Source organism: Drosophila subobscura, chromosome J, assembly GCF_008121235.1.
Source record: "Drosophila subobscura isolate 14011-0131.10 chromosome J, UCBerk_Dsub_1.0, whole genome shotgun sequence".
Lineage (NCBI taxonomy): Eukaryota > Metazoa > Arthropoda > Insecta > Diptera > Drosophilidae > Drosophila > Drosophila subobscura.
Window position 1 is genome coordinate 22175018 of NC_048532.1, and position 15286 is coordinate 22190303.

Here is a 15286-nt window from a genome sequence, read left to right on the forward strand (position 1 = left end):
TTCTTGGGTAAATATCACAATTTAATTAGGCATTTCCCGCGCTAGAATTGTGTCACCAAAAATGGTGTTTACACTCCAAATAAAATATCACACAATCTGCATATTTATTTACGACCATTTGTGGCTCTATCAAACATTTTTCAACATTTTTCCGATTCGATTTTTGTTGTTTTTGGTTGCTGCTAATGTTTTCGGTTCATTCATGGCTGTTTTGTTGCTTTTTTTGGGTTTATTTTTCAAAAATAGACGACATCCGGTCTGCATGAAAAATATAAATCATATTTTTAGATAAACGCCAATACACAGACAGACACCGACAGACGGTCGTCTGTGCAGCGGCCAGAAAAAATAGACGAAAACCAAAACGAACAACAACAACAAAAAAGCTGAATGTAAAATGTTGTTTTCATAGTCAACTTGTTGTTTGGGTTTTATGGTGGGAGCCTCACGAGACGACCGTTCCGATCCGAGCCGCCCCAGCATCGTCATCGAATTTTTGTTCGCTTCGATGCCCCAATAAAGAATTTTTGTTTGGGTGGCTACCAAAATGCACAAGCGGAGAGAGGAAATAATAATTAAACAATTAGTTTTACGGAGGATTAAAAATAGGCATTATACTAGCCATAAAAAGGAGCTCTTTCTCCCATAATTCCTTTCTTTATTAATCTTTTAGGGCCACGAGCAAGTCTGCCAAAAATGCATTTTAATTCATGAATAAATGAATGAATGATTCATATTTTTGTAGGCCACTTGCATCAACAAAGCCATCAATTTTATCCTCTCATCAGATGGTACAAATTTAGTATTCTCCTGGTCCTACAGCCACCTCGTACCCCCGGCTGTCTGTCTTCTCCACCTCCTGCTTTCTCCTACTTCTGCTCCTCCCTTCTGTTCCATCATTTGTATCATAAATATTGCCCCACCCCCCACTCTCGTGCATGATTTCGTTGCTCTCATAAAAGACGAAAATTGCCAGAGCTACTCGCAGCGAACATCAACAGCAGCAGCAGCGGCAGCAGCAGCAGCGGCAGCAGCAGCAGCGGCAGCAGCAGCAGCGGCGCAATGTTGAAAGAAAAAATTGTGTGGAAATGGAAATAAATTAACACATTTAATGAAAATTTTTGTCGAAGAACATTCGAAGGAGGAGAAGGAGAAGGAGAAAGCAGGCAGAAGGCAGGCAGCAGCCAGCAGGCAGTCGTTGTCGAAAGAGGAAGACGGTCGTCGAACGGGGCGTATGAGTAATCAACGACAGGAAATGGTGACAAATGCGCCCCCACCCTATGCCTATGCCCCCCTCCTGAACACACTCTCCATTCTGAGAGTGTGTGTGAGTGTGTAAATGTGCTGTAGCTATTTGCACCGATAGCAACAAGCCAAAAAAATAGTATTCCGAAGGGAAAAACTAGCTTGGGCAAACCGAAGCTTCAGATACCCTAGAAGATCGATGATTTCCATGGCAGCTGTGGGATTCATGCGATTTGGTGCAAAGAATGGACTTTTATCAATGGAGCTAAGATTAAATTGCAAAAAGATCATAGATAAGAGCGATTGAAGCTAAGTTTTTGATACAATTTCGTTGGTTTAATGTGAAAATGATGTAAAAAATGATCGGAAAACAAATTAAATCAGATCAAAACTAAAGATTTTCCTCTAAAAGTTGCATGATTCAATGATCAGCAGATATAAAGCAGATGCATTCTCCCCCGAGACTCATCTGCCCAGCATAGTTGGCCGCTGCCTTTCCAAACACCTTCTCAAACCGCATAATACCCTCACACTCTTTAAGGGCATCAAAATTTCAATAATTTATTTGGTTTGAATGAAATACGAACGCGGCAACGCTGGCAGCAACAGCGACGTGGCCGCCATTGGGGCGCCCACAGGAAACGCTCAGGCGGCAGCGGCGTTGGCAACAGTTTCCTGTGCGGCGGCAGCTCTTGTTGTTTTTGCTGTTGCCGTTGCCGTTGAGTGCAAACGGGTTACGACAACAAACATGTTACAATTTGGTTCAATGACTTTGTTAGGCCATCGAGATAGGAGCTGCCCCCCATATGCACAGAGAGAAATTAGGGAATCAAAGAGAGATGATAAATAAAACTTAAACTGACATATTTTTGTATACCTAAAACGTGGAGAACTATTGGGGGATCAGTATTCTAAATAGTAAATAATATGAAAAATGTAGAAGTAGAAAAAATTTCATATATTTTTGTATTTCTACTAGAAGTTGTCCAATCGTAATGATTCTTGGAGGATCGTTGAATTATGGTACTATATGTGCGTCTACCAAATATGGTGGCTATATCTTTTCAAATGTAGATGCTATATATTTTAAAAGCCTTTTTTTGCAAATATCATAATTTTCTGCCAGTGCACAAGTGGTGTCGGTTCTTGGGTGTTATCTAAACCCCGCCACACCAAAAAAAAGAAAAGAAGAGACTTCCCAGAGCAGCGAACTATCCCACCCACAACTGCGGATGGCATGGGATGAGAGATGCGGTGGGGTTGGGCTGTGTTTATCAGTTGTGGCATTGAGGAAGTGCCTGCCTGCCCGGCCAGCCACACCTGAAACTTGGGCCAGATGTGGCTGATAAGAGACACTCCCCAGTGCCCATCCTCAAAGCCCTATTCTACTTTTTTTTTTGGCAAACGCTTAACGTGGAGCTATTTTATGGCTGGGAGGGCATACCAAATGAGTTGGCGAGTCGCGACTTATCGGCGATTCAATGAATGACATGCGGAAGTCCCAACGCCGCTTTACCCTTCAGTACAAAAAACACTTTCACAATTTCTCTTTCTCTCTTTATATTTTTCGTTGCAGTTTGTGGACATTGGCATCGTGACGTCCATTGAATCGAATCACAAGAACATTGATTCGGCACGAAAGGGCCAGGAGATCTGCATCAAGATCGAGCCCATACCCGGTGAATCGCCCAAGATGTTTGGCCGACACTTTGAGGCCGAGGACATGCTCGTGAGCAAGGTAAGTCGATCAGTTCTGAGTGAAGTGAATGAAGTGCCTTGAGGGCCACTTGAGGATCGCCGGATCTCTTCTTCTGCCGTGGCCATAAATTTAATTTCGATTCAGGAGCGGAAAAGTCTACTTGGAACTTGAGATACGTGTGGAGTGCATTTGTCGGGGCTCGTAGTTACAAAAACAACACAAAATATCACGTGGAAGATAGCAGGGGAGGCTACGTGTACCTGGGGTACAAATCTGATCAAATCTAACACAGAGAGTGAGAGTGTAAGCGGTGCAATTAAAGCGCCACTACCAGCCAATGTCACTGTCAATTGCTAAGCCATTTGAACTCTAGAACTAATACACCAATCAAATGGAATCGACAAACAATGTTTAACCTTTAAAACGAGAGTGTTACTGCCCGTCAGCAGAACCCATTATTATGTCACTTGTCGGACCATCACTTAAGTTCTCTCTTGCTCTCTCACGCAAGGCAATCAGATCGGGAAAGTGCCAAAGTTGTCAGCGGTGCCAGGTGCACATTATAGCCAGGCGCCTGGCCTGGGCTAGGCTAGGCCCACACCTTCGGAAGGGCACTTAAACTTTGGCGCCTTATCAAATTACATGGCCAAGTTGTGTTAAGTGGCAGCAACAGCCAAAGCAAAAGCAGTGGCAGTGGCAGTGGCAAGAGGAGCAGTGGGTATAGCTATAGATAATATAGGGTGGGGTATGGCTATGACGACTTAACTGTGGGTGAGAGGTAGGGGCTTAAGTGGTGCCCAGTGTCTTTGTGGAACTTCCTTTTATTCCAATCATTTGATTAGCAATTACTTACGCAGCACTGCCACTGACGTCAGTGAATTGAATCGATGGCAAAACTTAATTTTTCAATCCATTTCCTCTCTTATCAGTGACGTCAGTGTGCAGAAAGAAAGCCTCCCTCTCTCCCTCTTTCTACTCCACTAATTGTTCATTGAGTTCGCTTTCATTTTGATTCAATTAATGGCTGATGTGGATGCTGCCGCGTGGATATTTTTAGGCCTCTGCCAAATTGAATAATAAGGCTGTGGGGCACATCAATAGCCATCAAGTGGGTGGCAAAGCCTCGATTCATCTCGTTTCTATTTATAGACTTCAATGTCCCGCAGCCCAGCCCAGCCATGAAAGAGTATTATGTCATGGCTGACCTGATGTACAGTACTTATGTGGCCAAGCCACCCTTTGACCCGGTCTCTGATGCACTGACGTCACGTTTCACCTTCCACGGGAATGCACTTGCAATGACACCGGAGCGGGGCACTCGCCGCGTTCATTGACATCTCTCAGTCGCAGTCGCAGAGGCAGTCCCAGTCGCTGGCGTTGGTGTGTTAACCCAGTTTCTCTCTCTCTCTCTCTCTCTCTCTCTCTCACTCGACCCAGTTATGTGTTCTCGGGTTCTCGGTGCATGGCGTTTTTTTTCGGACTTTAATTTGCTCTTTTTATCCACTCAATGAGATGACGCGATGACGCATTTGTCGACCCAAAAATAGAGTATAAAACCCGCCCCATTTCCCATCTCCCATCACCGCATGTCAGTCAATGTGAGGTCAACTATTGTTTCAGCCTTGTGGGGCAGGCAGGCTATAATCCAAAAATTGGGCAAGGCCTTTTATGCTTGGGCAGCTAAATGTAGCCAAAAATAGATACAATTAGTGTAGAATGATTGGATTAGTGTCGCACCTGATGGGTCTTTGCCGGAAAAGTTAATGAAATGCAAATTGCAAACCGAGCTGCAGGCTGCAATCAGCAAAACGTAATAACAGTTTGGGATTTAAGGATAGTTTGAGTGCGATCAGATAGGTTTCCCCTTTATTTATATCATAAATAACTACTTAACAGCCTCTGCTGCCATATCCTTCAACTCTGGCAAAAGCTGCAAACAAAAGGCTACTTTCGTATGCACGGGCCATAAATGGAGGGACCGACACAGACACAGATACAGACTCTTCCTTGAGAGCAGACCCTCTCCACACTTATCGTTTAAAGAAATCTTTTGTGCGAAACTCTAGGCCATAAATATATGTATACGTACAATCAAACCATTGATCGGTGGGGCCCTAATTAATATGCGATACGCCAAAAATGAAAATAAAAACATACGGACAATAAAAAGCAATAATTAAACGGAAAGAATAAATGTGGAAGACACAGTGCCAGTGGCTTTATCAAGGGCCTGTAATCGGCACGAAAGTAAAAACTATTCATAAAGTCTCGGGGAGTCGGAGTCTCGTAGTCGTAGTCTTTCCTTCCATAAACGTGAAACACATTAAAAATATAAAACGCATTAAAAGGCAGCGCCATAAAAAATGGCGACACTAAAAACAAAAGCTTCGTTCGATAAAGCGTTGTTGCTGAGGCATTAAAAAATAAAGCTGAATCGGATACGCAAAGCAACGAACAAAAAAAAATATTGTTTAAAAATGATTTTTAATTGTTATGCGCCATATGTCGGGGGAGAGAGAGAAAGAGCCCCCGTCCGACACGTGCCGCCCCGTTGCTTGATTGATGGAGCAGCCCGCCCGCTTGTCCGCATCCTGGCAGTCCGCCCCACTCCATGGATCGATCTCTCTGCCTCTCTCTGTGTATGACAATTGGCACGTTCCAATTATACATTCATTTATGGAATTTATAATGCTGAAATGATTTATGTGTAGCGCAGTGTGCCATAAATATGCATTTTTATATTATAGACACACTTGAGTGATGGATTTCCAATTGATTTTTCCTTTCTTCTGTTCCTTCCGTTGCAGATCTCCCGCCAGAGCATCGATGCCTGCAAGGATTACTTCCGCGATGACCTGATCAAGGCCGATTGGGCCTTGATGGTGGAACTGAAAAAGCTCTTTGAGATTTTATAAATCTATATGTACATTAAAAATATTTGCCAAAATTACTAGCAACAAAACATAACGTACAACAAGAGAAGATTGCGATATATCTATCTACTATTACTATTACTATTCAACAACAATTTACAGACTGTGCGCTTGTGGTGTGTCCTCCAGAGGATCCTCTTTTTAGCTTAGGTTTCTTTTCCCTCCTTTTTTTAAATATATTTTACAGCAGTTAGTCCCTCCTCCTTCTCCCGCACACGGTCGTTGTCGTCGTGATCGTCGCTTACAAATTGTGTTAATGGTTTTAAATCAAATGTTTTTGTGAAACGCTTTTTACAACAGAAAAATACAAATTTTGCCAGCGATTTTTTTGTTTAAAGCCACCTAGAAATAAAAGCTTATGAAAAAAAGATACGTTGTACTCGAAAAACTAAAGCAACAACAACAAAAAACCAACATGAATGTTAACTGTGTCACTGGTGACGTCACAGCGTTGGGGAACGCATGACGTGTGGGGCGGGGTCTGGTCCTGGGTTCGGGGTTTAGCCTCCATTTAGGGTATTGACCCACTTGGCATGCGCAAAAGAACTGCAACAGCAGCCGCCAGCCACTGCTGCCCTTTTTCATTCATAGCCACGCCACCGCAGTGGGCTCTGCCTCAGCCTCCTCCTCTGATGATGCTGCTACTGCTGCTTCTGGGGGGCTGTGTCATTGAACGCGACAAGGATGCCGATGAATGGCGAGCCTGACGCCGTCGTTGTCGTCCGTCGCGACCGCCTGGCAACGGACTGCTGCTGCTGCTACTGCGGCTGGTGCAGCCTAAAAACTAGGTCAGACCGAAAGTTCGTTCAACCTGCGCCTGGGAAGGACGATTGTGTCGCAGCATCGGTATGGTATGGTATGTAAAAAGCTATGCGCCGCATGTACAGACTACAGGCAGAGCCAAGCCGTGTCCCAGAGCCGTTTTTGTGAATGACGCAAATGCTGCCTGCAAGAGTCCTTCAAATGTGCTGCTGCGTTGTCCTGAATGAGCTCAAGTGTGCCCGGGTCCGGGTTTTTGTCCTCGAGGTAATGTTTTGTGAAGTGCAACCATTAAATAGGATGCTTGAAACAGAAATTTCCAGGAAAAAACAATTGAAAATGGCAGGCGGGCAGGGCTGCAGACACTGCTCCATGATCGTGATGGCTATCGATTGCACGAAAAGAAGGTAGGCAACATATCGATGCGTAAAAAACGAAATTACCGATCAGTTTGAAAGGAATAAGCTATATGATCCATTCAATTAAGCTCATAATTACAAAACAATCTAGGTAGCAAGGCAGCAGATACGATTCTGAGATCTTGCAACTATCGAATGCACCGAGGTCAACAACTGCAGCATATCGATTATTTAAAATTATGCTGAAAAGTAAATTTAACAAAATTTTTCATCTAGATATCACAACAACAAACGAAAAACTGTCTTAGCCATCAAATTGTACTGATTAGCAAGATTACTGAACATAACCATAGCGCCTGCAGCATATCGATATCTTTGCATTGGTTATTCTTCAGCCCTGCCACGTCAATGCACAGTGATGATCGGAATGCCTGTTCAAAGAGGAATGCAATTGGAAAAAGTGCAATAAAAGTTAAAGTGCGTAATAACAAGTGCAGTAATATGATTTTGTGCAATAAATTCGGCATTTATAATATGTATATTTTCATGTGATGTGTTTTAATATCGTATTACGTTGATTTTGGCACGTAGCAGGTGCCCGTGCGCGAGTGTTTGTGTCGGTGTGAGGTTAGGTGCGCGCCAAGAATTTGTTAGGAGGATTTTTCTTTTGGCCAAATTTAATGCGCATCAAGTGAGTGTGAGTGTTCTTTTCATTGAGTAAAATATATGTACGCATAGATGTACATCGTTGGCTACGTGTCTCCATGTTCATTCATTGATTTTCTTGGCCAAGATTGCCTTGGAACACACACACACACACCTACAAAGTTGCTGCCGATGGCCCTCTGCAGCTGCGAGTGTGTGCGTGTAGTAGATTCAAGAATGACTTGTTCACCCCGCGACCCCTTGCCCAACGTATCGGCTGGCAAAAAAAGAAACCCCCAAACCGTTATAAATGCCGTCACAAAATGTTAGAGAGAGAGAGAGAGAGAGAGTGCGCGCGCGGGAAAGAGACACAGTGTGTGCGAATAGAGCGAGGTTCCACGTTGATTTTCATTCACAAGGCGAAACCCATCAAAATGGCATCCACAAAGGGCTCTGCGTGTGGAACTAGGGCAACAGGCGCTGCGGCTGTGGTAGGTAAGTTCTCGTCTCGTCCCCCAACGACACTGCTGACTGCTGCCTCCCATTGTGTATTGTGTATTGTGTGGGCGGCATTGGTTCATTGAGAAAAACGAAGCGAATGGTGGTGGGCCGGGGTTGGGGCTTGCGTTGGGGTTGGGTGAAGGAGGTGGATGTCGAGGACAACTCAATCCAGGGCCACTTGAGCAAGCCCGCTTAAATGCTTAGCAGGCAATGGCCATCCCAAAACCCACCCCCTTTGCTACGTCCCTGGGCAGCAATTTCTCTCTCCCTCTCTTTCTTTTTTTCTGTGTGTGTGTAATGAATGGAAAGGAGAAATAAAAGTCAAATGGAAATTTACAAAAATTCATTCAGAATAATAGCAAGTATAAAAATTAGCTTTTATTTGGATTTGGTGGGATTGGACTCGATTCAAGAATAAAAGATTGAAAGATATCCCCCCCAATTACATGTGTAAATATAAAAAAACAATTCCTTTTAACCGAAAACTACTAATACAAATAAATTTTAAAAGAGAAAAATGAAATTCAAATAATTGAATTGCTCAATTACTCCATTCTACTTAGCAGGAAAATTGGATAAATCATAAACGTTCTTCAGGGGAACACAAAATGTTGCATATTATATTCAAAAATTGCCATTTTCCCCCTTCGCCTTTACCTCTTCTACGGAAATCCCACCACAAAGTGCTTACAGTGCTTCCCATTGCCATCAATTACGACGTCAAGCGGAAACGGCATTGGGAACGGATCTGCTTTAAGGCTAGAAATCCAAAATCCAAAGAAGAACGAACATCCGTTCTCCGAATGTTTTCCAAATAAATAGCAAGTGATTTTTTCGTTTTCGTATTCTTTTGCACGTGCGTGCGTGTGTTTGTTCTTGTTTGCTGTCGAAAATTGCCCCCGAGTTCATGTTTATGCGATTTACCTCGATGCCACCAACACATTAGCTCTCTCTGCCGCACAGCCACAGCCACTGCTGCCACACAGCCACTCTGCCACAGCGATTATCTAGGACACTTGTGACGTCAGACACTCGAAAATTTATTGCAGCAGCCAGAAAAGCCTCAACTCAGACCTCAACTTTGATACATCTTTCGCTTGCTTTTTTTTCATTGAGAAACATTCAATGAAATTTCATTTATTTTTATTCTGCTTTTTTTTTCGTACGTATTTTTATACGCTTTTCGTATATATTTATATTGTATGTGTGTTTGTGTGTGTGTGTGCTGTTTTGTGTCTTTATTGAATGGCAGACCATTTTTTTGTGGCAACGATGCGATCAAATGATTCAACATTTTGTTTGGCATTTCAATTTTTGTGTGCCACAACAATGGAGGGAATGAATGGATGGATGGAAGGGAACCTTTGGCATTCCATTTGGGAATACACTATAAGCTTTGGATGAGAGATGGCTCTAGTGGCTTTGCTGGTTGTCTATGTTTTTTTATGGGGAAATATATCAACTGTAGAAAGGGGACACCTTAGAATCATTAACATTCACACTGAGGGAGACAGTTAAATTCTTATAATAATGCCTAATTAATTATGTTTTGATGCTAAGTATTATAATTGTTTGTTTTTTGGCTACTTTTCAGGTCGTTTTTCACCAGGAGTGTGCAGGATAAGGTGAGTTGTGCACAGCCCAGGCAAGGCTTTCTTTGGAACGGGCGGTAATCAGCCTTAAGCTTTCATGGGTTCCCTTTTTTCTAGAGTTACTTGGTGGAGGTATCCAATGACTAATAGCACCCATATTAACTTTATCATTACCATTACTTACATTCAGTTACCAATATCTTCGAAATATTATCTTGAAATATCTACCCTTTAAATATATTTTCTTCCCAAAAAGTATCCCATCAAAAAGTATTTTTGTACCCACCAACAAAAGTCCCTCCGTTTCTTTAAGCACTTCAACTTTCATTGCTCGAATATTTCTTATAAGATATAAGTATACAAATATAGATACATATCTATATGTATGTATGTCTGTAGATATCTTTATCTGGATATCTCTTTCCATATGGTGTTGCCTCGCTGTGAAGTGGCAACCAAATTTGGTGCCGCATTTGCTCGACCGGATGTCGTTTCGGGCATCGAATATTGAAATCTTTATTGTTTTTCTTCTTGATTAATTAATGGGGTAGCGGCAGGGGCCAGGAGCAGGGGCTGTGGCTGGGGCTGTTAATGAAATGACAGTTCGAATTTAATTGCGAGCGGGAGGCGCAACAATCTTCTGCCATCCCATAATCGAATCATTCGATTGCACAGCTGCTGCACTGTGCTGTGTGTTGCGGCAACTCTGGCCATCAGCTGGGCGACCTTGCAACCCCCGGTGGCAGTCAATGTCGAGGTTACGCCTACCCGAAGGATGTTGCCAGGGCGACGCTGAGGCAAGGACATTCGAGGCAGCGCCATTGGGCAGGAAATGCAGACAGCAGCAGTGCCATAGAGGCACTGGGGGGCACGGGGGGTGTGGCATGTGGGCGGCATGTGCATTCAAAATGGCCGTCAAATGTATGGGAGCCTGACCTTGAAAGCAGTTGCCCCATTGGCTGCAGCAGCACGGGGGGTGGCGGGGCAGTGTCAGCAGCCAAATCAGTGGCAGAAAGAGATCCCCGTGGCAGCAACAGGACCACGACGGAACAGGAGCAGCAGTCTCCGGATTAGTCCGAAGTTCTGCTGCCTGCCGCTGCCGCCGCCACACGAACGGCGGAGTCGCAGTGCCCACGCAGCGTGCAGCACGAACAGCTCCTCGTGGTCCTGTCCTGTCGTGTGCCGCGCAACGAGTGGGGACTCGTGTGGCGTCCGAAGGAGCCTCTGCTGGCTGCTGCAACTACGATGCAAGAGTCGTGCATTGGTGCCTCAGTCATTGGACAAGCGTCAGGCTGCATTCAACGTGGCATCTCCTTCAGCTGCAAAATTTCCAAGCTAATACTTTTGGAACAGTCAGTCAGGCAGTCAGCAGATATACTATATAAAAAGTGTCTCAAAAACGGGAGAGAAACAGAAACGCGAAACAGGAACCCAAAAGTAAAGGATACACCCCTGCGTATGGGTAGTCCTTAGAAAGTGCATCCCCCAAAAGTGTTTTAACCCCCTCCCACACAAAAACCAACGTACCGTATTTAAATATCAATTAAAACAATTAAAAATATTTTATCGCATCAATATCAAATTACAATTAAAACTCTAGTGGCAAATATCGCCTAAATCCAATCGGATTAATCAATTAATCGACAAACAAATTAAACTAAAAGGCGCTGCAAAAGTACAGTTGCCGCAAAAAAAACAAACTAAGAAACAAAAACAACTCTCCCCCTCGAATCTAAACGAATGCCAGCCCAAGCATAAAAATCGAAACTTAAAAACAACTCAAAGCCTAAAGAAGTTCCAAGCACAATTGCACATCCAATTATTCTTGAATATCAAACAAAAATAAAATAAAACGAGAGCGGGAGCTCCCCGTAAGAACTTTCAACCATCCAATCTATCAATTGAGTCGTTTACGAAGAACCCGAAGGAACAAATCGCACTCGAAGACCCTGAAGGAAATACTCTGGCGCAGCACTTGTAGAAGTTTTCCATCTAATTGGTGAGTGTCTTTCCCTGTTACACGTCCATCTTTATCAAATATCAATCTACTGTTGTGTCAGCATCCTATATATACCATATAGTGTGTCCCTAGTTCTCTAGTTTATTAAGATGTGCTGCATTGCTCTCATGTCAATGGCAATTGAAACTTTCTCACATTACTCTTACTTTTCTGCCATCAAATGCCTTACTTTGAAGTGATGCCAAAAGTTTAACAAGAGGTGGAAGTGTACTTAGACAAAGTGTTTCAGAGAATGGTAAAGCTTTACCTTTGAATTACACTTTCTAACAATTAGAATAGTGCCACAGATTAGCTACACATTGGTGTAGGTGTCTTATAAACCTTTCAAATAAAACTCTCAAACTCAAAAAGATTTCGATGATTAAATCCACAATTTTCAAGAAAGATTATAGCTTTCCTTTAAATAATAAAAGAGTTTAGGAATTAAATCAACAATAATTAGATTCTTAAAACTTTTCCGACAATTAAAAGGGGTTGGATTGGCGCTAAAAGTAAATCAAGGAGTAGTCTCTTTTTAATCATTTAAATGGCAAAAGAATGTGATATTCAAATAGGGATACAAGTTAGCTACGGTTAGTTATTTAAATAACTTTCTATTTAAACAATTAATACCACCATTGCGTCTTTGCAATTCCTCATTCAGTGCGATGATAGCTGGAATAATGACATCTTTAGATCCCACTCTTATCACTCAAGTGCTTACGCAGCAGCTAAGTCAAAAGAAAGGCATTTAGGAAGGAGAATTTCTACTCAATATTTAAGTAAGCAAGAACATAAAAGAGTCTTCCTGGTCATAGTACATCAGTTTTAGTAGATTATGGATTCATCTGCAATCAATAAGTTCTGAGACTTAACTAATAGTCCATCTGTCACGGAAACAATTTATGCTCTTGTAGAACTGAGAATACCTTTTCTGTCCCCAGTTGCTGCATACTTTCTTAACAAAATATATTATATTTTAGAAATATTATGGCAGCTAATGAATCCATTGATGTGGTCGCAAAATACCAACCATTTGCATGGTTCCATTCACATTATCCAAACAATTTCTAGCTATTTCAGCAACGAAACATTCTATGAGCTAAATCCTATTTCTTCCCAAACGCTGGCTCCTTTTAACCCTAAGATCTTTAACTAAACCTTACGCATTTGTGCGAATATCTGTGCTTGCCCCAAAGGCAAAGCAGTAGCCACAGCTCTAGAGCTTAGTCTGCTCTTTGGAATGTGCCATAAATCATTTCCAGTGGCAAAACAAAAAAAAACAGCAGAAAAGAAACAACAGCAAAGCGAAGATCAGCAGTGGAGTGGCTCTTAAGTTAATTTAGTGGCAGATCATTAAAATTATTTGGCGACTTTGAGAAATTCGAAACAGTAGCCGCACAAAATACCGACAGCCGAACGAATCTCCAAATGGAATATTGGAGCCTGAATGATGGAGATAATGGAGAATGGGGGAAGGAGAATGGACGGGGACTGGGGAATGGGGTAAATGGTAGATGGAGACCCGCTGCGTTCATCTGCAGATGTCTCATAAGCCCCGAAAAGCACAAACCAGACCCCAGACAATCGTGATATATACTCATATATTTTATTGTTTTTCTTTCTTTATTTTTACTTTGGGTTTTTATTTTTATGGAATTTGTATTTTGTAATCTGTGAATGCGCATCATATAATGATTCAAAAATCAAGATCAGCGACAGAAAACAACACACTTTTGCTTTTTTGTGTGAGCGGGCATTGGGAATTGCCTTTAATATGAAAGATCTTTAACCCATTGGCATCTTTGGCGATGCTGAATGCGAATAATGGAAGTTTATAGAAGCTTTCTTTGGAAAAATGCAACCAAAACTAATAGCAATGTGAAGAATAACAAGAATTTCCATAGATTTTAGGAAAACATCCAACTGTTTCTCCTTCTAAGAAATTTTGTTAAATAGTTTTGAACTTTCTTGGAAGTCTTATTGATGATTGAAAGAAAGTTTCATATCAGAACTAAATATTTAAAATAAATGGAAGGAAAGGAATGGCAGAATTTAAGAGTTTTTTGAGAGGCCAAGTTGGTTCTGTTTATAAAAATGGAATCCGTAACGTTTTGCTATCAAAATAAAAACGTTTACTTAGAAAAAACACCCAAATGGAAAATAGAAAACACAGAAATTCATTTTGTTAGCTTTTCTACAGTTTATTATATTTATATAAAGGGGTTTTCCCGAAATTGCATGTTTGCTTTTTTAATAGAGTTTTTTAAATATCGTAAAAATATCGCAAAAATTCTACCGAATTCAGTAAAAAGATTTTCCAATGAATATATTTATTTTAATTTACTTTAATAACTTTCCTATTAAAATAGGATTCCAAACATGAAAAGGGATTTCCAGATGGAGGAAAATTCCCTATATTAAATTCTGGGAAATGGCAGTCCACTGCAATTTTTGCTGCTTTGGTATTTATTTATTTCCAGCTACCCAATGGGTTAAGGCTCTTCGCATTTGTATCTGTCTGTGGCTCTGTATCTGTAGCATTCAATTAGCTTCGTTTGGGGTTGGGGATTGTATCTCAAGCTGGAGTTGGGTTGAGGCTTTGGGTCCCTGGCGTTGACCAAGACTAATGCGCACATTTCATGCTGATCGTCGCAGGAATTCCAATTCCGATTCCCCCCGCGCCAAAGTGAGTTCTCATTTTGGTTATTTTTGTGTGTTTTTGTCTGGGTTTTTGGGATGGGCCTGAAGACCGCGACCTTTCGTTGGGACGCTCTCTGGGGCTGTTCGTTTGCGTAACATAATTGCGTGAATAACTGCGTTAATTTCCCAAAAGACTTGACAGCGGATGTGGCTACCGATCTGCCATCGCCATTCGCCGTTCTCCAGGGATGTCCCCTCCTCCACTTTTCAGACGTTCCTTCTTCTGCGATCTCCACTCCTTTGGCTGTGCTTTCTTCTGCGTTCCTCCTCCATCAATCTCCTCCTGGTCTTACTCCCTTCATTGTCTTGTCTTCTGCTTTGCATTTGGCATTCCACTCCTTGAGATCTTTTGGGTATCTGGATTTCGGGTGTGGTTTCTGATTTAGCGTTTATCTTGATGTCGCGGCACGTGTATCTCGACAGAAAATATTTCGAATGGGTTTTTGTATATGTATTTTCCATAAATGGTCTCCGAATAAATGTCCAGTTTTTGGGTCTTACGTTGCATGTGGGGGCATCAACAGGGGGGCTTTTATGAATATGAATATGAATCATTATGAATATTCGATGTGGGGGCCAATGGCTACTACTCCCCCGCCTTCAAAAACCACTCTAAAAATATGAGCTATGGCATAGTTACAGTTTCTACTGTGGGTTTTTTCACTCTCTCAGAGATCTCCATTCTCTGTATCCGACATATCGTTTCCTTCTATCTCTAGAGATATGTCTCTTAACCACTAGATATCTCTTCGCTTCTCCCTCTTTGCCAACGGAAGCGAGTTGGCGTTTTCTGCATTTGTCACAAAATTGTTTGTTGTTGAGTAAAAAAAATCAACACAAATTTTAAATAG

At 42.0% G+C, this 15286-nt stretch overlaps 1 protein-coding gene across 3 annotated transcripts in view; it reads left to right on the forward strand.

Annotated features, from left to right (window-relative positions):
* The window catches only part of LOC117894905 (eukaryotic translation initiation factor 5B), a 50958-nt gene that overhangs the window by 26880 nt on the left and 8792 nt on the right, over nt 1-15286 (forward strand). The window contains exons 8-9 of one of the 3 annotated variants that reach the window (XM_034802198.1): nt 2822-2983; nt 5752-5861. In XM_034802198.1, coding sequence (XP_034658089.1) covers nt 2822-2983; nt 5752-5859 — 270 coding nt within the window. In that variant the 3' untranslated portion in view covers nt 5860-5861. Of the gene's footprint in view, nt 1-2821; nt 2984-5751; nt 5967-15286 lie in introns of those variants that run through there. The other 2 variants (XM_034802197.1, XM_034802200.1) reach the window with 2 other exon arrangements.